Consider the following 26,119-nt stretch of genomic DNA (forward strand, 5'->3'; position numbering starts at 1 on the left):
CCACTGAGATAATGGACACTGCTAAATGACTTAAATGTAATGTAAATGTAAATGTATTCCCACTGAGATACATGGACACTGAAAATACAAATGCATTAAACACGTGTCTAATGCCGTTCCATTTGTTCTATTCTGGACATTATACCGAGCCGTTCTCAGCAGCCTACACGGATGTGTGTGTATATTTCTGAATGAGAAAGTGAAGGAGGGTCAATATGAATATGTGTAAGAGTGTGTGGAGCCATAGGGTATATGTTGTGTTTGAATGAAGAAGAATTGATGAAGAAGTAAATGTATAGATGTGTCTGAGAAGAAGGGAGAAAGATAGAGGTGGTGATAAACTTGGCCTGGGGGAGTAATAGAGGGCAGGAGGGGAGGTGGTGATAAACTTGGCCTGCTGAGTGAAGTATGCTCTGATATGCTGAGTGAGCTATGCTGTGATATGCTGAGTGAGGTATGCTGTGGTATGCTGAGTGAGGTATGCTGAATGAAGTATGCTTTGGTATGCTGAGTGACAGTTCCCAGTTCAAAGCTCCAGATAACATTAGGCCAGCTACTGTGAAAACTACTCTTTACCTGGTAATTACAGTGCATTCGGAAAGTATTCAGGCCCCTTGACCTTTTTCACATTTAGTTACATTTCAGTCTTAATCTATAATAGATTAAATCCTTTTTTCCCATCATCAATCTACACACAATACCCCATAATGACATCACAATACCCCATAGTGACATCACAATACCCCATAGTGACATCACTATACCCCATAATGACATCACAATACCCCATAATGACATCACAATACCCCATAATGACATAACTATACCCCATAATGCCATCACAATACCCCATAATGACATCACAATACCCCATAGTGACATCACAATACCCCATAATGCCATCATAATACCCCATAATGACATCACAATACCCCATAATGCCATCACAATACCCCATAATGCCATCACAATACCCCATAATGACATCACAATACCCCATAGTGACATCACAATACCCCATAGTGACATCACAATACCCCATAATGACATAACTATACCCCATAATGCCATCGCAATACCCCATAATGACATCACAATACCCCATAATGACATCACAATACCCCATAATGACATCACAATACCCCATAGTGACATCACAATACCCCATAGTGACATCACAATACCCCATAATGACATCACAATACCCCATAGTGACATCACAATACCCCATAATGACATAACTATACCCCATAATGACATCACAATACCCCATAGTGACATCACAATAGCCCATAGTGACATCACAATACCCCATAATGACATCACAATACCCCATAGTGACATCACAATACCCCATAGTGACATCACAATACCCCATAGTGACATCACAATACCCCATAGTGACATCACAATACCCCATAGTGACATCACAATACCCCGTAATGACATCACAATACCCCATAGTGACATCACAATACCCCATAATGACATAACTATACCCCATAATGACAAAAGCAAAAACAGATAAATATTTTCGAACTAAAACTAAACTAAAAAACATTTACAGAAGTTTTCATACCGTTTACTCAGTAGTAAATTCCAAACATTTGGAAGGGACAATTTGTAAGTCGCTCTGGATAAGAGCGTCTGCTAAATGACTTAAATGTAATGTAAATGGATAAGACAGCCAAGCCTATGGGTTCGTACACACACCACACATACTAACTGATTAATGGACTGGTGAATGTATGTTGCTTTGTTTGCTCTTTTCCATATTATGTCTCTGATAAGCCACCCAGGAAAGGGGCTCTAACAGTAAACATTACACGACCAAAAGTTTCAAAAGAAGACTTCTAAAATGTCACATTGTGTACAGTTTTGTAATGATGTGCAAAGAGTTAAAGTACAAAAGAGAAATAAATAAACATAAATATGGGTTGTATTTACAATGGTGTTTGTTCTTCACTGGTTGACCTTTTCTTATGGCAACAGGTCACAAATCTTGCTGCTGTGATGGAACACTGTGGAATTTCACCCAGTAGACATGGGAGTTTATCAAAATTGGATTTGTTTTCGAATTCTTTGTGGATCTGTGTAATCTGAGGGAAATATGTCTCTCTAATATGGTCATACATTGGGCAGGAGGTTAGGAAGTGCAGCTCAGTTTCCACCTCATTTTGTGGGCAGTGAGCACATAGCCTGTCTTCTCTTGAGAGCCATGTCTGCCTACGGCGACCTTTCTCAATAGCAAGGCTATGCTCACTGAGTCTGTACATAGTCAAAGCTTTCCTTCATTTGGGGTCAGATGTCAAAGTGGTCAGATATTCTGTGTCACGTGTGTTCCATTTCTGGCCTCCTGACACCATCGTTACGCGCAACTGCGCGTCATCAGACTATATATTTGGCTCCTTCCCTAGGCGGTATTGTTTCTGTTTAAGTTTCCTGTCTGTGTGTTGATCTTTGTTCTTGTCTTGTTAATTTGTGAATTTGTTTATTAAGTTATGCACTCCCTGAACTCGCAGCGCACTCGTTACATTCTGCCACTGTGTTCTCTCTGTTTAGGGACAAATAGCATTCTAGTTTGCTCTGGTTTTTTGTTTGTTAATTCTTTCCAATGTGTCAAGTAATTATCTTTTTGATTTCTCATGATTTGGGTGGGTCTAATTGTGCTGCTGTCCTGGGGCTCTGTGGGGTCTGTTTTTGTTTGTGAACAGAGCCCCAACACCAGCTAGTTTTTTTAGAGTTATGCTTAGGGGACTCTTCTCCAGGCTTTGCTGTGGAAGGTTTGGGAATCAATTCCTTTTAGGTGGTTGTAGAATTTACCAAATCTTTTCTGGATTTTGATCATTAGCATAATTCTGCTCTGCATGAATAATTTGGTGTTTTAAGTTGTACACATATTTTTACAGAATCCTGCACACAATTTAGTGTTTGTCCCATTTTGTGAATTCTTGGTTGGTGAGCCAGACCTTAACCATAAAGGGCAATTTTAATTTTATTTATTTAATCTTTATTTAACTAGGCAAGTCAGTTAAGAACAAATTCTTATTTACAATGACGGCCCACCAAAAGACAAAATGCCTCCCGCTGGGGCTGGGATTAAAAATAAATAAATATATCAAATAAAACTATAGGACAACACATTATATATACAGTGCCTTGCGAAAGTATTCGGCCCCCTTGAACTTTGCGACCTTTTGCCACATTTCAGGCTTCAAACATAAAGATATAAAACTGTAACTTTTTGTGAAGAATCAACAACAAGTGGGACACAATCATGAAGTGGAACGACATTTATTGGATATTTCAAACTTTTTTAACAAATCAAAAACTGAAAAATTGGGCGTGCAAAATTATGGAATAATGTAGACTATATGGAATAATGTAGACTATAGGGAATAATTTGGCATAATGTAGACTATATGGAATAATGTAGACTATATGAAATAATATGGCATAATGTGGACTATATGGAATAATATGGAATAAGGTGGACTATATGGAATAACATGGAATAATGTGGACTATATGGAATAACATGGAATAATGTGGACAATATGGAATAATATGGAATAATGTAGACTATATGGAATAACATGGAATAATGTAGACTATATGGAATAATGTAGACTATAGGGAATAATTTGGCATAATGTAGACTATATGGAATAATGTAGACTATATGAAATAATATGGCATAATGTAGACTATATTGAATAATATGGAATAATGTAGACTATATGGAATAACATGGAATAATGTGGACTATATGGAATATTATGGAATAATGTAGACTATATGGAATAACATGGAATAATTTAGACTATATGGAATAATGTAGACTAGATGAAATAATTTGGCATAATGTAGACTATATGGAATAATGTAGACTATATGGAATAATATGGAATAATGTAGACTATATGGAATAATGTAGACTATATGAAATAATTTGGCATAATGTAGACTATATGGAATAATGTGGACTATATGGAATAATATGGAATAATGTAGACTATATGGAATAATGTAGACTATATTGAATAATATGGAATAATGTAGACTATATGGAATAATGTAGACTATATTGAATAATATGGAATAATGTAGACTATATGGAATAATGTAGACTATATGGAATAATATGGAATAATGTGGACTATATGGAATAACATGGAATAATGTGGACTATATGGAATAATATGGAATAATGTAGACTATATGGAATAACATGGAATAATTTAGACTATATGGAATAATGTAGACTAGATGAAATAATTTGGCATAATGTAGACTATATGGAATAATTTGGCATAATGTAGACTATATGGAATAATGTAGACTATATGAAATAATTTGGCATAATGTAGACTATATGGAATAATGTGGACTATATGGAATAATATGGAATAATGTAGACTATATGGAATAATGTAGACTATATTGAATAATATGGAATAATGTAGACTATATGGAATAATGTAGACTATATTGAATAATATGGAATAATGTAGACTATATGGAATAATGTAGACTATATTGAATAATATGGAATAATGTAGACTATATGGAATAATGTAGACTATATGGAATAATATGAAATAATGTGGACTATATGGAATAACATGGAATAATGTGGACTATATGGAATAATATGGAATAATGTAGACTATATGGAATAACATGGAATAATTTAGACTATATGGAATAATGTAGACTATAGGGAATAATTTGGCATAATGTAGACTATATGGAATAATGTAGACTATATGGAATAATGTAGACTATATTGAATAATATGGAATAATGTAGACTATATGGAATAATGTAGACTATATTGAATAATATGGAATAATGTAGACTATATGGAATAATGTAGACTATATTGAATAATATGGAATAATGTAGACTATATGGAATAATGTAGACTATATGGAATAACATGGAATAATGTGGACTATGTGGCATAATATGGCATAATATAGACTATATGAAATGATGTAGACTATATGGAATAACATGGAATAATTTGGACTATATGGAATAATATGGAATAATGTAGACTAAATGGAATAATATGGAATAATTTACATTATATGGAATAATGTGGAATTTATGGAATAATATGGAATAATGTAGACTATATGGAATAATGTAGATTATATGGAATAATGTGGAATAATATGGAATAATGTAGACTATATGGAATAATGTAGACTATATGGAATAATGTAGACTATATGGAATGATGTAGACCTTATGGAATAATGTAGACTATATGGAATAATATGGAATAATGTAGACTATATGGAATCATGTGGACTATGTGGAATAATATGGAATAATGTAGACTAAATGGAATAATATGGAATAATTTACACTATATGGAATAATGTAGATTATATGGAATAATGTGGAATAATGTAGACTAAATGGAATAATATGGAATAATGTAGACTATATGGAATAATGTAGACTATATGGAATAATGTAGACTATATGGAATGATGTAGACTATATGGAATAATGTAGACTATATGGGATTGTCACGCCCTGGCCTTGATCAGAGGCAGGTGTTTATTGTTGTCTCTGATTGGGAACCATATTTAGGCAGCCATATTCTTTGGGTATTTTCTGGGGGATTGTTTCCTGTATCAGTGTTTGTGCCACACGGGACTGTTTCGAATTTTCACGTTCCTTGTTTTGTAGTTGTGTTCATGTTTGAGTTTTCTTATTACAGAACCATAAACTATAACCACGCCGCGTTTTGGTCTGCCTCTCCTTCCCAGGAAGAAAGCCGTGACAGGAATAATATGGAATAATGTAGACTATATGGAATAATGTGGAATAATGTAGACTATATGAAATAATCTAGACTATATGGAATAATGTGGACTATATGGAATAATGTAGACTATATGGAATAATATGGAATAATGAGGATTATATGGAATAATATGGAATAATGTGGACTATATGGAATAATGTGGACTATAAGGAATAATATGGAATCATGTGGACTATACGGAATAATATGGAATAATGTGGAATAATGTAGACTATACGGAATAATGTGGAATAATGTAGACTATATGGAATAATGTGGACTATATGGAATAATGTGGACTATATGGAATAATATGGAATAATATAGACTATATGGAATAGAATGCCATAATGTAGACTAAATGGAATAATGTAGACTATATGGAATAACATGGAATAATTTGGACTATATGGAATAATATGGAATAATGTAGACTAAATGGAATAATATGGAATAATTTACATTATATGGAATAATGTGGAATTTATGGAATAATATGGAATAATGTAGACTATATGGAATAATGTAGATTATATGGAATAATGTGGAATAATATGGAATAATGTAGACTATATGGAATAATATGGAATAATGAGGATTATATGGAATAATATGGAATAATGTGGACTATATGGAATAATGTAGACTATATGGAATAATATGGAATAATGAGGATTATATGGAATAATATGGAATAATGTGGACTATATGGAATAATGTGGACTATAAGGAATAATATGGAATCATGTGGACTATATGGAATAATATGGAATAATGTGGAATAATGTAGACTATACGGAATAATGTGGAATAATGTAGACTATATGGAATAATGTGGACTATATGGAATAATGTGAACTATATGGAATAATATGGAATAATATAGACTATATGGAATAGAATGCCATAATGTAGACTAAATGGAATAATGTAGACTATATGGAATAATGTGGACTATGCGGAATAATATGGAATAATGTGGACTATATGGAATAATGTAGACTGTATGGAATAAAATGGACTAATGTAGACTATATGAAATAATGTAGACTATATGGAATAATGTGGACTATATGGAATAATGTGGACTATATGGAATAATATGGAATAATGTGGACTATATTGAATAATGTGGAATAATGTAGACTATACGGAATAATGTGGAATAATGTAGACCAAATTGAATAATGTGGACTATATCGAATAATGTGGACTATATGGAAAAATAAGGAATAATGTGGACTATATGGAATAATATGGAATAATATAGACTATATGGAATAATATGGCATAATGTAGACTAAATGGAATAATGTAGACTATATGGAATAATGTGGACTATATGGAATAATATGGAATCATGTGGACTATATGGAATAATGTAGATTATATGGAATAATGTGGAATAATATGGAATAATTTACATTATATGGAATAATGTGGAATTTATGGAATAATATGGAATAATGTAGACTATATGGAATAATGTAGATTATATGGAATAATGTGGAATAATATGGAATAATGTAGACTATATGGAATAATATGGAATAATGAGGATTATATGGAATAATATGGAATAATGTGGACTATATGGAATAATGTAGACTATATGGAATAATATGGAATAATGAGGATTATATGGAATAATATGGAATAATGTGGACTATATGGAATAATGTGGACTATAAGGAATAATATGGAATCATGTGGACTATATGGAATAATATGGAATAATGTGGAATAATGTAGACTATACGGAATAATGTGGAATAATGTAGACTATATGGAATAATGTGGACTATATGGAATAATGTGAACTATATGGAATAATATGGAATAATATAGACTATATGGAATAGAATGCCATAATGTAGACTAAATGGAATAATGTAGACTATATGGAATAATGTGGACTATGCGGAATAATATGGAATAATGTGGACTATATGGAATAATGTAGACTGTATGGAATAAAATGGACTAATGTAGACTATATGAAATAATGTAGACTATATGGAATAATGTGGACTATATGGAATAATGTGGACTATATGGAATAATATGGAATAATGTGGACTATATTGAATAATGTGGAATAATGTAGACTATACGGAATAATGTGGAATAATGTAGACCAAATTGAATAATGTGGACTATATCGAATAATGTGGACTATATGGAAAAATAAGGAATAATGTGGACTATATGGAATAATATGGAATAATATAGACTATATGGAATAATATGGCATAATGTAGACTAAATGGAATAATGTAGACTATATGGAATAATGTGGACTATATGGAATAATATGGAATCATGTGGACTATATGGAATAATGTAGACTATATGGAATAATGTGGAATAATGTAGACTATATGGAGTAAAGTAGACTATATGGAATAATGTAGACTATATTGAATAATATGGAATAATGTGGACTATATGGAATAATATGGCATAATGTAGACTATATGGAATAATGTAGACTATATGGAGTAAAGTAGACTATATGGAATAATATAGACTATATGGAATAATATGGAATAATGTGGACTATATGGAATAATATGGCATAATGTAGACTATATGGAATAATGTAGACTATATAGAATAATTAAGTAATAAGGCCTGAGGAGGTGGGGTTTATGGCCGATCAGCATTCAGGGCTGAACCACTGGTTTATAATAGGATTATTACCTTGGTGGTTTGAGCCCTGAATGCCGATTGGCTGAATGCCATGATATATGAGACAATATACCACTGGTATTACACAAAGCAACTTGTTTACTCTTCTAATGATGTCAGTAACCAGTTTCTAATAGCAATAAGGCACCTCAAGTGTTTGTGGTATATTACAGGGCTGTACCAAGGCTCTACTCTGCCTTGCGTCTTGCATAAGAACAGCCCTGAGCTGGTTTATTGGCCATATACCATATCTCCTTGAGTCTTATTACTTCAATAGAAAATGAAAAGTGACCATGCCAGAAATGTTATGATGTTGAACACGAACCATTGTAAGAGTTGATTCTCCTTTTCAAATGGAGTTTATTTGGTTAGCAACGCCTAAGGTCTAAGAGCCAGGGGTTTCTGCTAAACGAACATATGGAATTGTTTTAAAGCATTCCTCCCTGCAGGCAGTGGACACTACTGCCGTTTGATCTGATAATGGGAAAAATATGACAGCAGCCTTTCCTGCAACCGTCCATCATTTACATTTACATTACCACAGAATTTACATTACCACATCATTTACATTACCACAGAATTTACATTACATTACCACATCATGTAGGGTTGGGTTGGTCCTTCTGTAGCTCAGTTGGTAGAGCATGGCGCTTGTAACGCCAGGGTAGTGGGTTCGATCCCCGGGACCACCCATACGTAGAATGTATGCACACATGACTGTAAGTCGCTTTGGATAAAAGCGTCTGCTAAATGGCATATATTATTATTATATATTATTACCACATCATTTACATTACCACATCATTTACATTACATTACCACATCATTTACATTACATTCCCACATAATTTACATTACATTACCACATCATGTACATTACATTACCACATCATTTACATTACATTACCACATCATTTACATTACATTACCACATCATTTACATTACATTACCACATCATGTACATTACATTACCACATAATTTACATTACCACAGAATTTACATTACATTACCACATCATGTACATTACATTACCACATCATGTACATCATGTACATTACATTACATTTACCACATCATTTACATTACCATCATACATTTACATTACATTACCACATACATTTACATTACATTACCACACCACATTATCATTTACATTACATTACCACATCATGTACATTACATTACCACACATCATTGTCATTTACATTACATTACCACATCATTACATTATCATTACATTACCACATCATGTACATTACATTACCACCTCATTTACATTACATTACATCATGTACATTACATTACCACATCATGTACATTACCACATCATTTACATTACATTACCACATCATGTACATTACATTACCACATCATGTACATTACATTACCACATCATTTACATTACATTACCACATCATGTACATTACATTACCACAATTTACATTACATTACCACATATTACATTACCACATCATGTACGTTACCACATCATGTACATTACATTACCAAATCATGTACATTACCACATCATTTACATTACATTACCACACCGTTTACATTACCACATAATTTACATTACATTACCACATCATGTACATTACATTACCACATCATTTACATTACATTCCCACATAATTTACATTACATTACCACATCATGTACATTACATTACCACATCATTTACATTACATTACCACATCATTTACATTACATTACCACGCCATTTGCATTACCACATAATTTACATTACATTACCACGTAATTTACATTACCACATAATTTACATTACATTACCACATCGTTTACAATTACATTACCACATCATTTACATTACCACATAATTTACATTACATTACCACATCATGTACATTACATTACCACATCATTTACATTACATTACCACATCATGTACATTACATTACCACATCATGTACATTACATTACCACATCATTTACATTACCACAGAATTTACATTACCACATCATTTACATTACCACATCATTTACATTACCACAGAATTTACATTACCACATCATTTACATTACAGCAGAATGTACATTACAACATTGTTTACATTACATTACCACATCATTTACATTACCACATCATTTACATTGCCACATCATTTACATTGCATTACCACATCATGTACATTACATTACCACATCATGTACATTACATTACCACATCATTTACATTACCACATCATGTACATTACATTACCACAACATGTACATTACCACATCATGTACATTACATTACCACATCATGTACATTACATTACCACATCATGTACATTACATTACCGCATCATTTACATTACCACATCATTTACATTACCACATCATTTACATTACCACATTATTTACATTGACACATTATTTACATTACCACAGCATTTACATTACATTACCACCTCATTTACATTACATTACCACATTATTTACATGACCACATTATTTACATTACCACATCATTTACATTACCACAGAATTTACATTACATTACCACATCATGTACATTACATTACCACAAAATTTACATTACATTACCACATCATTTACATTACCACATCATTTACATTACATTACCACATCATGTACATTGCATTACCACATCATTTACATTACATTACCACATCATTTACATTACATTCCCACATCATTTACATTACATTACCACATCATGTACATTACCACATCATGTACATTACATTACCACATCATTTACATTACCACATCATTTACATTACCACATTATTTACATTGACACATTATTTACATTACCACATCATTTACATTACATTACCACAGCATTTACATTACATTACCACCTCATTTACATTACATGACCACATCATTTACATTACCACATCATTTACATTACCACATTATTTACATTACCACATCATTTACATTACATTACCACATCATTTACATTACATTACCACATAAATTACATTACCACAGCATTTACATTACCACATAATTTACATTACCACATTATTTACATTACCACATAATTTACATTACCACATCATTTACATTACATTACCACATAATTTACATTACCACATCATTTACATTACCACATTATTTACATTACCACATTATTTACATTACCACATCATTTACATTACATTACCACATCATGTACATTACATTACCACATAATTTACATTACATTAACACATCATGTACATTACATTACCACATAATTTACATAACATTACCACATAATTTACATTACCACATAATTTACATTACATTAACACAGAATTTACATTACATTACCACATAATGTACACCACATTGCCACATAATTTACATTACATTACCACAGAATTTACATTACATTACCACATCATTTACATTACATTACCACATCATTTACATTACATTACCACATAATTTACATTACATTACCACATCATTTACATTACATTACCACATCATTTACATTACATTACCACATCATTTACAAGACATTAAACCACCAGTAAGTGGTAACATTAAACCACCAGTTAACGGTAACATTAAACCACTGGTTAGTGGTAACATTAAACCACCAGTTAACGGTAACATTAAACCACTGGTTAGTGGTAACATTAAACCACCAGTTAATGGTAACATTAAACCACTGGTTAGCGGTAACATTAAACCACTGGTTAGCGGTAACATTAAACCACCAGTTAATGGTAACATTAAACCACTGGTTAGCGGTAACATTAAACCACTGGTTAGCGGTAACATTAAACCACTGGTTAACGGTAACATTAAACCACTGGTTAGTGGTAACATTAAACCACTGGTAAGTGGTAACATTAAACCACTGGTAAGTGGTAACATTAAACCACCAGTTAACGGTAACATTAAACCACCGGTTAGAGGTAACATTAAACCACCAGTTAACGGTAACATTAAACCACCGGTTAGAGGTAACATTAAACCACTGGTTAGTAACATTAAACCACTGGTAAGAGGTAACATTAAACCACTGGTTAGCGGTAACATTAAACCACCAGTTAGTGGTAACATTAAACCACCAGTTAATGGTAACATTAAACCACTGGTTAGCGGTAACATTAAACCACCAGTTAATGGTAACATTAAACCACCGGTTAGCGGTAACATTAAACCACTGGTTAGCGGTAACATTAAACCACTGGTGGACAAATATGCAGAGCATTAGATCAGGGCTCCTATTGGCCAGGAGGCAGATAGATTGACAGCTGGCTGCCCAGCCCAGCAACACCCCTTAGATTACACTGCCCAATGTCAGTCCTGAACGGGCCATAGCTAAACGAGAGGAGCGTCATAAAGACCCACAGCTCTGGTACCAGGCTACCGTGGAAGCCCTTCGGATTAACTTTTCACTTGACTTGACTTCACTTCTCTTTAGCGCGACAGCTTTCTTCCTCTCGTGCGTCTCTCTACGGTCAGTCGGTGGAATGGCAGAGAAGCGACGCTCTTCGTGCAATCTGAGCGTCAAGGCGCACGCGTTCTCGGTGGAAGCTCTCATCGGGGCAGAGAAGACACGGAAGCTCGGGGGGGACGACACCGGAGTGTGCTGTCTTGATGAGTGGACCGAGGTGTTGGAACTTCCCGCTAACGGAGGGGAGAGAGAGAAGAAGGTGTACGACCGCGCCATCGACCGGGGCAGCGGAATAGAGTGTGCTAGTGACGTCTCGCGTAAGTAAAGACCGTTCCGGTTGCAGTGGACTGATGGCACCGGATAAAAGTTAAAATACCCTCACCGCCACTCCGAGGCTCTATCATATCAGCTCCAAACCCTCCACACACATCTACAACACGTAGCCTAAACTCTCTCACACTATAGTCTAGTTACGCTAACTAACTAGTTACGCAAGATAAACCAAATATAGCTGCATGCAGATAGTAAACTGAACACTGACGAAAGAAGAATTATTAGGCTACAACTATTCTAACAGTGACTTTCACTCAGAAGGAATAGAACTGCAGATTTAATCAGACCCCTTATTCTCAAACGGATTAAACAAAAGAAAATGTATCTCATCAATCTACATAAAATACCCCATAATGACAAAGCCGAAACAGGCTTTTAGAAAATTTTACTAATTAATACAAAATAAATAAAAACAGAAATACCTTATTTAGTATTCAGACCTTTTGCTATGAAACTCGAATTTGAGCTCATGTGCATCCTGTTTCCATTGATCATCCTTGAGATGTTTCTACAACTTGATTGGAGTAAATTCAATTAATTGGACATGATTTGGAAAGGCTCACACCTGTCTATACAAGGTCCCACAGTTGACAGCGCATGTCAGAGCAAAAACCAAGTCATAAAGTCGAAGGAATTGTACATAGAGCTCAGAGACAGGATTGTGCCGAGGCACAGATCTGGGGAAGGCTCCCCAAGAACACAGTGGCCTCCATCATTCTTAAATGGAAGAAGTTTGGAACCACGGAGACTCTTCCTAGAACTGTCTGCCCCTCCAAACTGAGCAACCGGGGGAGAAGGGCCTTGAAACTTATGGTCAAACTGACAGAGTTCCAGAGGTCCTCTGTGGAGATGGGAGAATCTTCCAGAAGGACAACCATCTCTGCAGCACTCAACCAAACAGACATTTATGGTAGTGGCCAGACGGAATCCACTCCTCAGTAAAAGACACATGACAGTCCGCTTGGAGTTTGCCAAAAGGCACCTAAAGGACTCAGACCACGAGAATCAAGATTCTCTGGTCTGATGAAACCAAGATTGAACTATTTTGCCTGAATGCCAAGCGTCACGTGTGGAGGAAACCTGGCACCATCCCTACGGTGAAGCATGGTGGTGGTGATGGTGATGTTTTTCAGCGGCAGGTACTGGGAGACTAGTCATGATCGAGGGAAAGATGAACAAAGCAAAGTACAGAGAGATCCTTGATGAAAACCTGCTCCAGATCACTCAGAACCTCAGACAAGGCAGGAGTGGCTTCGGGACAAGTCTCTGAATGTCCTTGAGCGGCCCAGCCAGAGCCAGGACTTGAACCCGACCTAATATCTCTGGAGAGACCTGAAAATAGCTGTGCAGCAACACTCTCCATCCAACCTGACAGAGCTTGAGAGGATCTGCAGAGAAGAATGGGAGAAACTCCCCAAATACAGGTTTGATAAGCTTGAAGAGTCATACCCAAGAAGACTTGATTCTGTAATGACTGTCTAAGGTGCTTCAACAAAGTAAAGGGTCTGAATACTTTTCTAAATATGTTAAATAGTTTAAATAGTTTTTTATTTTTTATCAATTAGCATTCATTTCTATAAACCTGTTTTTGCTTTGACATTATGAGATATTGTGTGTAGATTGACGAGGGGAAGAAACTATTTAATCAATTTTAGAATAAGGCTGTAACGTAATAAAATGTGGAAAAAGTCAAGCAGTCTGAATACTTTCTGAATGCACCGCAGATATATTATTAGTAGTATTATTGACCTGTATTAATGGTTGTTATATTATTATTAGTAGTATTATTGACCTGTAATAATGGTTGTTGTTATATTATTATTAGTAGGGTTAGGGTTAGCGCCATGCTCTACCAACTGAGCTACAGAAGGACCATATTAGTAGTATTATTGACCTGTATTAATGGTTGTTATATTATTATTAGTAGTATTATTGACCTGTATTAATGGTTGTTGTTGTTATATTATTATTAGTAGTATTATTGACCTGTATTAATGGTTGTTATATTATTATTAGTAGTATTATTGACCTGTAATAATGGTTGTTGTTATATTATTATTAGTAGGGTTAGGGTTAGCACCATGCTCTACCAACTGAGCTACAGAAGGACCATATTAGTAGTATTATTGACCTGTATTAATGGTTGTTATATTATTATTAGTAGTATTATTGACCTGTATTAATGGTTGTTATATTATTATTAGTAGTATTATTGACATGTATTAATGGTTGTTGTTATATTATTATTATTAATGGTTGTTGTTATATTATTAGTAGTATTATTGACCTGTATTAATGGTTGTTGTTGTTATATTATTATTAGTAGTATTATTGACCTGTATTAATGGTTGTTATATTATTATTAGTAGTATTATTGACCTGTATTAATGGTTGTTATATTATTAGTAGTATTATTGACCTGTATTAATGTGTGTAATATTATTATTAGTAGTAGTATTATTGACCTGTATTAATGGTTGTTGTTATATTATTATTAGTAGTATTATTGACCTGCATTAATGGTTGTTGTTGTTATATTATTATTATTAGTATTATTGACCTGTATTAATGGTTGTTGTTATATTATTAGTAGTAGTATTATTGACCTGTATTAATGGTTGTTATATTATTATTAGTAGTATTATTGACCTGTATTAATGGTTGTTGTTGTTATATTATTATTAGTATTGTTGACCTGTATTAATGGTTGTTATATTGATTATTAATGGTTGTTATATTATTATTGTATTATTGACCTGTATTAATGGTTGTTGTATTAATGGTATTATTGACCTGTATTATTATTATTATTAGTAGTATTATTGACCTGTATTAATGGTTGTTATATTATTATTAGTAGTAGTATTATTGACCTGTATTAATGGTTGTTATATTATTATTATTAGTAGTATTATTGACATGTATTAATGGTTGTTATATTATTATTATTAGTAGTATTATTGACCTGTATTAATGGTTGTATTAATGGTTGACCTTATTATTATTATTAGTAGTATTATTGACCTGTTATATTAATGGTATTATTGACCTGTATTAATTATTATTAGTAGTATTATTGACCTGTATTAATGGTATTATTGTATTAATGGTTGTTGTTATATTATTAGTAGTAGTATTATTGACCTGTATTAATGGTTGTTATATTATTATTAGTAAGTAGTATTATTGACCTGTATTAATGGTTGTTATATTATTATTATTAGTAATGGTTGTTGTTGTTTATTATTATTATTATTGACCTGTATTAATGGTTGTTATATTATTATTAGTAGTATTATTGACCTGTATTAATGGTTGTTGTTGTATTATTGACCTGTATTAATGGTTGTTATATTATTATTAGTAGTAGTATTATTGACCTGTATTAATGGTTGTTATATTATTTAGTTATTATTGACCTGTATTAATGGTTGTTGTTATTATTAGTAGTATTATTGACCTGTATTAATGGTTGTTATATTATATTATTATTAGTAGTATTATTGACCTGTATTAATGGTTGTTATATTATTATTATTGTTATTATTATTATTATTATTAGTATTATTGACCTGTATTAATGGTTGTTATATTATTATTAGTTAGTATTATTGATATTATTAGTAGTAGTATTATTGACCTGTATTAATGGTTGTATTAATGACCTGTATTAATGTTGTTATATTATTATTAGTAGTATTATTGACCTGTATTAATATTGTTGTTATATTATTAGTATTAGTATTATTAGTAGTATTATTGAGCTGTATTAATGGTTGTTGTTATATTATTAGTATTGTTGACCTGTATTAATGGTTGTTATATTATTATTAGTAGTATTATTGACCTGTATTAATGGTTGTTGTTATATTATTAGTAGTATTATTGACCTGTATTCATGGTTGTTGTTGTTATATTATTATTAGTAGTATTATTGACCTGTATTAATGGTTGTTATATTATTATTAGTAGTAGTATTATTGACCTGTATTAATGGTTGTTATATTATTATTAGTAGTAGTATTATTGACCTGTATTAATGGTTGTTATATTATTATTAGTAGTAGTATTATTGACCTGTATTAATGGTTGTTATATTATTATTATTATTAGTATTGTTGACCTGTATTAATGGTTGTTATATTATTATTAGTAGTATTATTGACCTGTATTAATGGTTGTTGTTATATTATTAGTAGTATTATTGACCTGTATTCATGGTTGTTGTTGTTATATTATTATTAGTAGTATTATTGACCTGTATTAATGGTTGTATTATTATTTATTATTACCTGTATTAATGGTTGTTGTTATATTATTATTAGTAGTAGTATTATTGACCTGTATTAATGGTTGTTATATTATTATTAGTAGTATTATTGACCTGTATTAATGGTTGTTATATTATTATTATTAGTAGTATTATTGACCTGTATTAATGGTTGTTATATTATTATTAGTAGTAGTATTATTGACCTGTATTAATGGTTGTTATATTATTATTATTAGTAGTATTTTTGACCTGTATTAATGGTTGTTATATTATTAGTAGTATTATTGACCTGTATTAATGGTTGTTGTTGTTATATTATTAGTAGTAGTATTATTGACCTGTATTAATGGTTGTTGTTGTTATATTATTAGTAGTAGTATTATTGACCTGTATTAATGGTTGTTGTTATATTATTATTAGTAGTATTATTGACCTGTATTAATGGTTGTTATATTATTAGTAGTATTATTGACCTGTATTAATGGTTGTTATATTATTATTAGTAGTATTGTTGACCTGTATTAATGGTTGTTATATTAGTAGTAGTATTATTGACCTGTATTAATGGTTGTTATATTAGTAGTAGTATTATTGACCTGTATTAATGGTTGTTATATTATTAGTAGTATTATTGAGCTGTATTAATGGTTGTTGTTATATTATTAGTATTGTTGACCTGTATTAATGGTTGTTATATTATTATTAGTAGTATTATTGACCTGTATTAATGGTTGTTGTTATATTATTATTAGTAGTATTATTGACCTGTATTAATGGTTGTTGTTATATTATTATTAGTAGTATTATTGACCTGTATTAATGGTTGTTGTTATATTATTATTAGTAGTATTATTGACCTGTATTAATGGTTGTTATATTATTATTAGTAGTAGTATTATTGACCTGTATTAATGGTTGTTGTTATATTATTAGTAGTAGTATTATTGACCTGTATTAATGGTTGTTATTGTTATATTATTATTAGTAGTATTATTGACCTGTATTAATGGTTGTTATATTATTATTATTATTAGTAGTATTATTGACCTGTATTAATGGTTGTTATATTATTATTATTATTAGTAGTATTATTGACCTGTATTAATGGTTGTATTATTATTATTATTAGTATTATTGATCTGTATTAATGGTTGTAGTTATTAATGGTTGTTTATATTATAGTAGTATTATTGACCTGTATTAATGGTTGTTGTTGTTATATTATTATTAGTAGTATTATTGACCTTATTAATGGTTGTTGTTATATTATTATTAGTAGTAGTATTATTGACCTGTATTAATGTTTGTTGTTGTTATATTATTAGTAGTATTATTGAGCTGTATTAATGGTTGTTATATTATTAGTAGTATTATTGAGCTGTATTAATGGTTGTTGTTATAATATTATTATTATTAGTATTATTGACCTGTATTAATGGTTGTTATATTAGTAGTAGTATTATTGACCTGTATTTATGTTTAATGTTGTTATATTATTATTAGTATGTCTTGTTGACCTGTAAGTATTTGTTAATGGCTGTTGTTGAATGTGGTTGTTATATTGCTGTAACTGAATCTATAGTTTCGCTTTCTGAATGACCTCAACAATAAGCTCCGAGGTTTTCGGAACCTAATTCTTGACAATATCTAAATTAAGGCATGAATGAATTTAAGTATGTATTAAATTCAATAAAAGAGTAATCTTCAACAACCAAGTGCACAGCTATAATAATAGCCTAATAACGATACATAAGCTTAATGACGTATACACTTGAACAGGTCTACAATTATATATTTACAAAAGATAAACATTTAGCATAGGGTTTGGAACTATTTAACCTATAGGCCTAGTTCATAAACTCACAGCTTTTGAAACATTAGCCTAAGTAAATCACATGTTACATCTGTAAAATAATTATTCAAACATGAATGATGTGGTGATTATAGTCCCCGCTCTACTGTAGATATGTGATATATTATCCGGTTATCGGTCTGGTAGATAGAAACAGCTATGCCAGTGAGTAATAGGCGGCTTTATGAGTCGCGTTACAATCATAAACATTCCAATTAGGGGCAGGAAAATGGCCCCTGAACGGAGCCGTTATATGAACGGGGTTTATACATGCATTAAAAACACACAAACACTGCACTGTTAAATTGTAAAATAAAATAATATCATCCTGGTTATACGTCTGAAAGAGGGTTGTGGCTCCAGTATCGCGAGTTGTTTTTATTGGTGATAATTTAGGCATCACCGTGATACAGTAAAACCAAAATGGTGGTAAATTAATAAATGCGACAGTAACGCTAATAACATGTCACCGAGTAGAGTTGTTTAAACCTGTCCTATTGAGTTGTTTAAACATGTCCTATATAGTTGTTTAAACATGTCCTATTGAGTTGTTGTTTCCTGTCCTATTGAGTTGTTGTTTCCTGTCCTATAGAATCGTTTAAACCTGTCCTATATAGTTGTTTAAACCTGTCCTATATAGTTGTTCATTCCTGTCCTATATAGTCGTTTAAACCTGTCCTATATAGTTGTTAATTCCTGTCCTATTGAGTTGTTGTTTCCTGTCCTATAGAATCGTTTAAACCTGTCCTATATAGTTGTTTAAACCTGTCCTATATAGTTGTTTAAACCTGTCCCATATAGTTGTGCATCCTGTCCTATTGTGGCCTGAATACCTATTCTGACAGCAACACAAACGTACCAGCCTGCTCTGGTCAGGTCTGGCCTGAGGAGCGGAACAGACACGGCCCGTTTGGCGATTAGCTGTTTAGAGAGCCATGATTATTATAACACACACACACACACACACACATACACACGCACGCGCACATACACCCCCCCCCTCTCTAACTGTACCTTTAGGCCTGTGATCACTAGACTATTAGTAGCCTATTGTACCAGTAGTATTATTACATTAAAACATTCAACTGTCTTTCCGTAGCGGAGAGTTGTGACGTGGTGTTGGAGGCCCAGGCCCAGCGCACGCCGCCGGTAACAGTAACGGTTCCCGGAGAGGAGATGAGCGTGGACTTGCAGGGCTCCGACCTGTGGAAACGGTTTCACGAGATTGGCACGGAGATGATCATCACGAAGGCCGGCAGGTGGGAGAAGAAATAAACGTCATCACACACATTATATGACATGTACGTCTCATTGACAGATGCAATAAAGAAGAAAGGGAAAAGAATCGAATCGAACAAATAACAAATAAGTCTTCGTGTTGAAGTTGAAAGGATGTTTTAGATAAACGAATTCTATCATAGCAGAACGTTTATGTATAATATTATAAATATAAAGTTATGTTTTATTCATCGGACTGATTCATTTATAAGAAGCTCAAAGTTTAAGAAAAGGAAATATCGTAAACATTATTTGGTAGCAATGTTGTAAAAAAAATGTAGAGCTTCGACTAATAATAACAATAACAATGTTTTAAATATTTGTTTATTCTAATCTCATTTAAAGCATCATTTAGAAACTCCTGTCGGAGCCTATCGGTGATTAAATGTTTTTTTATATTCTGACAGGCTCCATTTCAGAATCATATATTAGTCTAATGGGCGGATATATCCATCTGTGAGAAATGTGTAGGATCATTTCGTGTTATGTGAAATCCTAATGTCAGCCATTGTAAATATGACTACCTGACTATGATGCATACAGATATGAGGCATTTATGTAACTCTATTTAATGTCGGACATCGACTTTCTGTTTTCCCGGTGCAGGCGGATGTTCCCCGCTATGCGCGTGAAGATCTCGGGTCTGGACCCGCACCAGCAGTATTACATCGCCATGGACATTATCCCCATGGACAACAAAAGATACAGGTGAGGAATAATACCAAATAATTTACTAATCATTTATTATAGTATATATCAATTATAGTTCTACTGTGGCTACAGGCTATTTCTGTAGTTTTGGTCAAAGTTGAAATAGGCTATATAGACTAACAGTGCTAGGGGTGGTTAAGATGGGAGACATTTCAATAGTTCTCTGTAACACATGCACAAAACAAGGTGTGTCGTATTGTGGGTATAGTATATGGAGGTAACATGGTAGGCTATATTTAATATAGCTTAAACCCGCGAGGATTAAGGTTTTGGTAAAATCATTTTCTTCGGTGGCCAGAGGCTGGAGCAGGACAAATGGTGTTGATCTGTCTGTTGATCAGTCAGAGATGGTTGTATCCCCGTGCCGTTTGGGAAGATAATCTCCTTTTGCACAGCTGACCTCCTAACCTCCCAGGCCTGAAGGTCTACCAACAAATGTTACAGTAACAGGAACCCGTCTGGAAGTTATTCTCTGTGTGTGCAGGTACGTGTACCACAGCTCCAAGTGGATGGCTGCGGGAAACGCAGATTCCCCGGTTCCACCACGTGTGTATGTCCACCCGGACTCGCTGGCTTCTGGTGAGACTTGGATGCGTCAGGTGATCAGCTTCGACAAACTCAAACTGACCAATAATGAGCTGGATGACCAGGGGCATGTAGGTTACCTAGACAACACTACCTACTGTGTATATATAAATACATTTGATTTGATTTATTATATTACTATATTATATTATGAAACATTATCATATCTGGGTTGTTTTCAGAGGAAATAAATACATCATATTTCCCCCAGAAGTTTCATCCTCCAATTAGTATGATATGTATGGTAATTAGTATGATATGTATGGTAATTAGTATGATGTGTATGGTAATTAGTATGACGTGTATGGTAATTCGTATGATGTGTATGGTAATTAGTATGACGTGTATGGTAATTAGTATGACGTGTATGGTAATTAGTATGACGTGTATGGTAATTAGTATGACGTGTATGGTAATTAGTATGACGTGTATGGTAATTAGTATGACGTGTATGGTAATTAGTATGACGTGTATGGTAATTAGTATGACGTGTATGGTAATTAGTGTGACGTGTATGGTAATTAGTGTGACGTGTATGGTAATTAGTGTGACGTGTATGGTAACTAGTATGATATGACAGTAGGATATGACAGTATGACAGTTAGTATGATATGTATTGTAATTAGTGTGATATGTATGGTAATTAGTATGATATGTAGGACAGTTAGTATGATATGTAGGACAGTTAGTATGATATGTAGGACAGTTAGTATGATATGCAGGACAGTTAGTGTGATATGCAGGACAGTTAGTATGATATGCAGGACAGTTAGTATGATATGCAGGACAGTTAGTATGATATGCAGGACAGTTAGTATGATATGTAGGACAGTTATTATGATATGCAGGACAGTTAGTATGATATGTAGGACAGTTAGTATGATATGTAGGACAGTTAGTATGATATACAGGACAGTTAGTATGATATGCAGGACAGTTAGTATGATATGCAGGACAGTTAGTATGATATGTAGGACAGTTAGTATGATATGTAGGACAGTTAGTATGATATGCAGGACAGTTAGTATGATATGCAGGACAGTTAGTATGATATGCAGGACAGTTCGTATGATATGCAGGACAGTTAGTATGATATGCAGGACAGTTAGTATGATATGCAGGACAGTTAGTATGATATGTAGGACAGTTAGTATGATATGTAGGACAGTTAGTATGATATGCAGGACAGTTAGTATGATATGTAGGACAGTTAGTATGATATGCAGGACAGTTAGTATGATATGCAGGACAGTTAGTATGATATGCAGGACAGTTAGTATGATATGTAGGAGAGTTAGTATGATATGTAGGAGAGTTAGTATGATATGCAGGACAGTTAGTATGATATGTAGGACAGTTAGTATGATATGCAGGACAGTTAGTATGATATGTAGGACAGTTAGTATGATATGTAGGAGAGTTAGTATGATATGCAGGACAGTTAGTATGATATGCAGGACAGTTAGTATGATATGTAGGAGAGTTAGTATGATATGCAGGACAGTTAGTATGATATGCAGGACAGTTAGTATGATATGTAGGACAGTTAGTATGATATGTAGGACAGTTAGTTTGATATGCAGGACAGTTAGTATGATATGCAGGACAGTTAGTATGATATGCAGGACAGTTAGTATGATATGCAGGACAGTTAGTATGATATGCAGGACAGTTAGTATGATATGCAGGACAGTTAGTATGATATGCAGGACAGTTAGTATGATATGTAGGACAGTTAGTATGATATGCAGGACAGTTAGTATGATATGCAGGACAGTTAATATGATATGCAGGACAGTTAGTTTGATATGCAGGACAGTTAGTATGATATGCAGGACAGTTAGTATGATATGTAGGACAGTTAGTATGATATGCAGGACAGTTAGTATGATATGCAGGACAGTTAGTATGATATGCAGGACAGTTAGTATGATATGCAGGACAGTTAGTATGATATGCAGGACAGTTAGTATGATATGCAGGACAGTTAGTATGATATGCAGGACAGTTAGTATGATATGCAGGACAGTTAGTATGATATGCAGGACAGTTAGTTTGATATGCAGGACAGTTAGTTTGATATGCAGGACAGTTAGTTTGATATGTAGGACAGTTAGTATGATATGTAGGAGAGTTAGTATGATATGTAGGAGAGTTAGTTTGATATGCAGGACAGTTAGTATGATATGCAGGACAGTTAGTTTGATATGCAGGACAGTTAGTTTGATATGTAGGACAGTTAGTATGATATGTAGGAGAGTTAGTATGATATGTAGGAGAGTTAGTATGATATGTAGGAGAGTTAGTTTGATATGTAGGAGAGTTAGTATGATATGTAGGAGAGTTAGTTTGATATGCAGGACAGTTAGTATGATATGTAGGAGAGTTAGTTTGATATGCAGGACAGTTAGTATGATATGTAGGACAGTTAGTATGATATGCAGGACAGTTAGTATGATATGCAGGACAGTTAGTTTGATATGCAGGACAGTTAGTATGATATGCAGGACAGTTAGTTTGATATGCAGGACAGTTAGTTTGATATGCAGGACAGTTAGTTTGATATGCAGGACAGTTAGTTTGATATGCAGGACAGTTAGTATGATATGCAGGACAGTTAGTTTGATATGCAGGACAGTTAGTTTGATATGCAGGACAGTTAGTTTGATATGCAGGACAGTTAGTTTGATATGCAGGACAGTTAGTTTGATATGCAGGACAGTTAGTTTGATATGTATGGCGTGTATTCATCTGTGGGTGTCCATCCTCCAATTCGTATAATACGTTACAAATTGCAATTCGTACATTATGTTACGTATTTTCTAAATGTATGATATTAAGTTACGAATTCCAATTTGTTGTGGGTAACGTTAGCTAAGTGGCGAATGCTAACGTTAGCTAGGTGGCTAACATTAACTAGGGGTTAGGGTTAGGAGTTATGTTAAAGGGTTAAGGGTTAGGGGAAGGGTTATCCTACATGCTAAGTAATTACAAAGTAGCTAAAGTAGCTTGTAAGTAGTTGCGAAGTTGCTAATTAGCTAAAATGCTTTCATTTTCCTTTGGGTTGCTAGACTTTGGCTTTAAATGCTCACCCATCCACCCCGACCACCCACCCTACTTTCATTTTTGCTTTAAGTAACCTTCTCTTTTATGCAAACGTAACATATCATACTAATTCGAGTGTGCCGAATTTACATTTATTATGTTACGTCTTGTCTATGAGACCAGGCTGGAAGATTAGTTTAGTTTAATTTTAATGTTTCAGAATCATTGTTATATGTTAATCAGACTTAAGCCCTCAGGCAGAAGAAAAAGTTTTTGGCCGTTCAAAGACAACAGTATGTGTGTGTCTGTGTGTGTCTGTGTGTGTCTGTGTGTGTCTGTGTGTGTCTGTGTGTGTTTAAGTATGCATTTGTGCCTTACGGCGTGGGAATATAGCAGGTAATTCCATTGGTGTGTAATTGTGTGCACCCGCGTGTGTAATTCTGCTGCAGTCTAATTGTGCCCTAACCGGGCTGTGTGTGTGTGTGTGTTCAGATCATTCTCCACTCCATGCATAAGTACCAGCCACGTGTGCATGTGATTCAGAAGGAACGTGGCGAGGAGCTGTCTCATGTTAGAGCCGTTCCCCAGGGAGACGGAACCAGAACACTCAGCTTCCCAGAGACTGTCTTCACCACTGTCACCGCATACCAGAACCAACAGGTAACATTCATATAACGTTTTAACAACATTCACACAACTGTATCAGGACCTACAGACAACCATACATACACTAGCCACTATACCACGACACTGGCTACTAGAACCAACAGCAAACCTTTCCATATAACTTATAGAACATGCACGCAATATTTACACAACATTCACACAACCAAACCAGAACGAACAGGTAACATCCACACAACATTCACAAAATATAGACAAACTAACCGTAAACAAACGTTTTCTCACCATCCAGCTCAGAACACAGTAAAGGCAGGAGAGCTCTGACTGTAGAGTATTAGAGTTAAAGGGAAGGAAACGAGAGTTCTGACTGTAGAGTATTAGAGTTAAAGGGAAGGAAACGAGAGTTCTGTCTGAAGAGTATTAGAGTTAAAGGGAAGGAAACGAGAGTTCTGACTGTAGAGAGTATTAGAGTTAAAGGGAAGGAAACGAGAGTTCTGACTGTAGAGTATTAGAGTTAAAGGAA

The 26,119-nt window shown here is 33.5% G+C and overlaps 1 protein-coding gene across 1 annotated transcript; it reads left to right on the top strand.

Annotated features, from left to right (window-relative positions):
* Positions 1 to 12,828: 12,828 nt before the first annotated feature.
* On the top strand, positions 12,829 to 25,632 carry LOC124020833 (T-box transcription factor TBX18-like; the record flags this gene model as incomplete). Its single annotated transcript, XM_046336113.1, has 5 exons — positions 12,829 to 13,212; positions 20,453 to 20,612; positions 21,238 to 21,339; positions 21,827 to 21,998; positions 25,465 to 25,632. Coding segments are annotated over exons 1-5 (843 nt in total), but the record flags the coding sequence as incomplete, so codon positions are not given.
* Between the last annotated feature and the right edge of the window lie 487 nt (positions 25,633 to 26,119).

This window comes from Oncorhynchus gorbuscha, unplaced genomic scaffold, assembly GCF_021184085.1.
Source record: "Oncorhynchus gorbuscha isolate QuinsamMale2020 ecotype Even-year unplaced genomic scaffold, OgorEven_v1.0 Un_scaffold_933, whole genome shotgun sequence".
Taxonomy (NCBI): domain Eukaryota; kingdom Metazoa; phylum Chordata; class Actinopteri; order Salmoniformes; family Salmonidae; genus Oncorhynchus; species Oncorhynchus gorbuscha.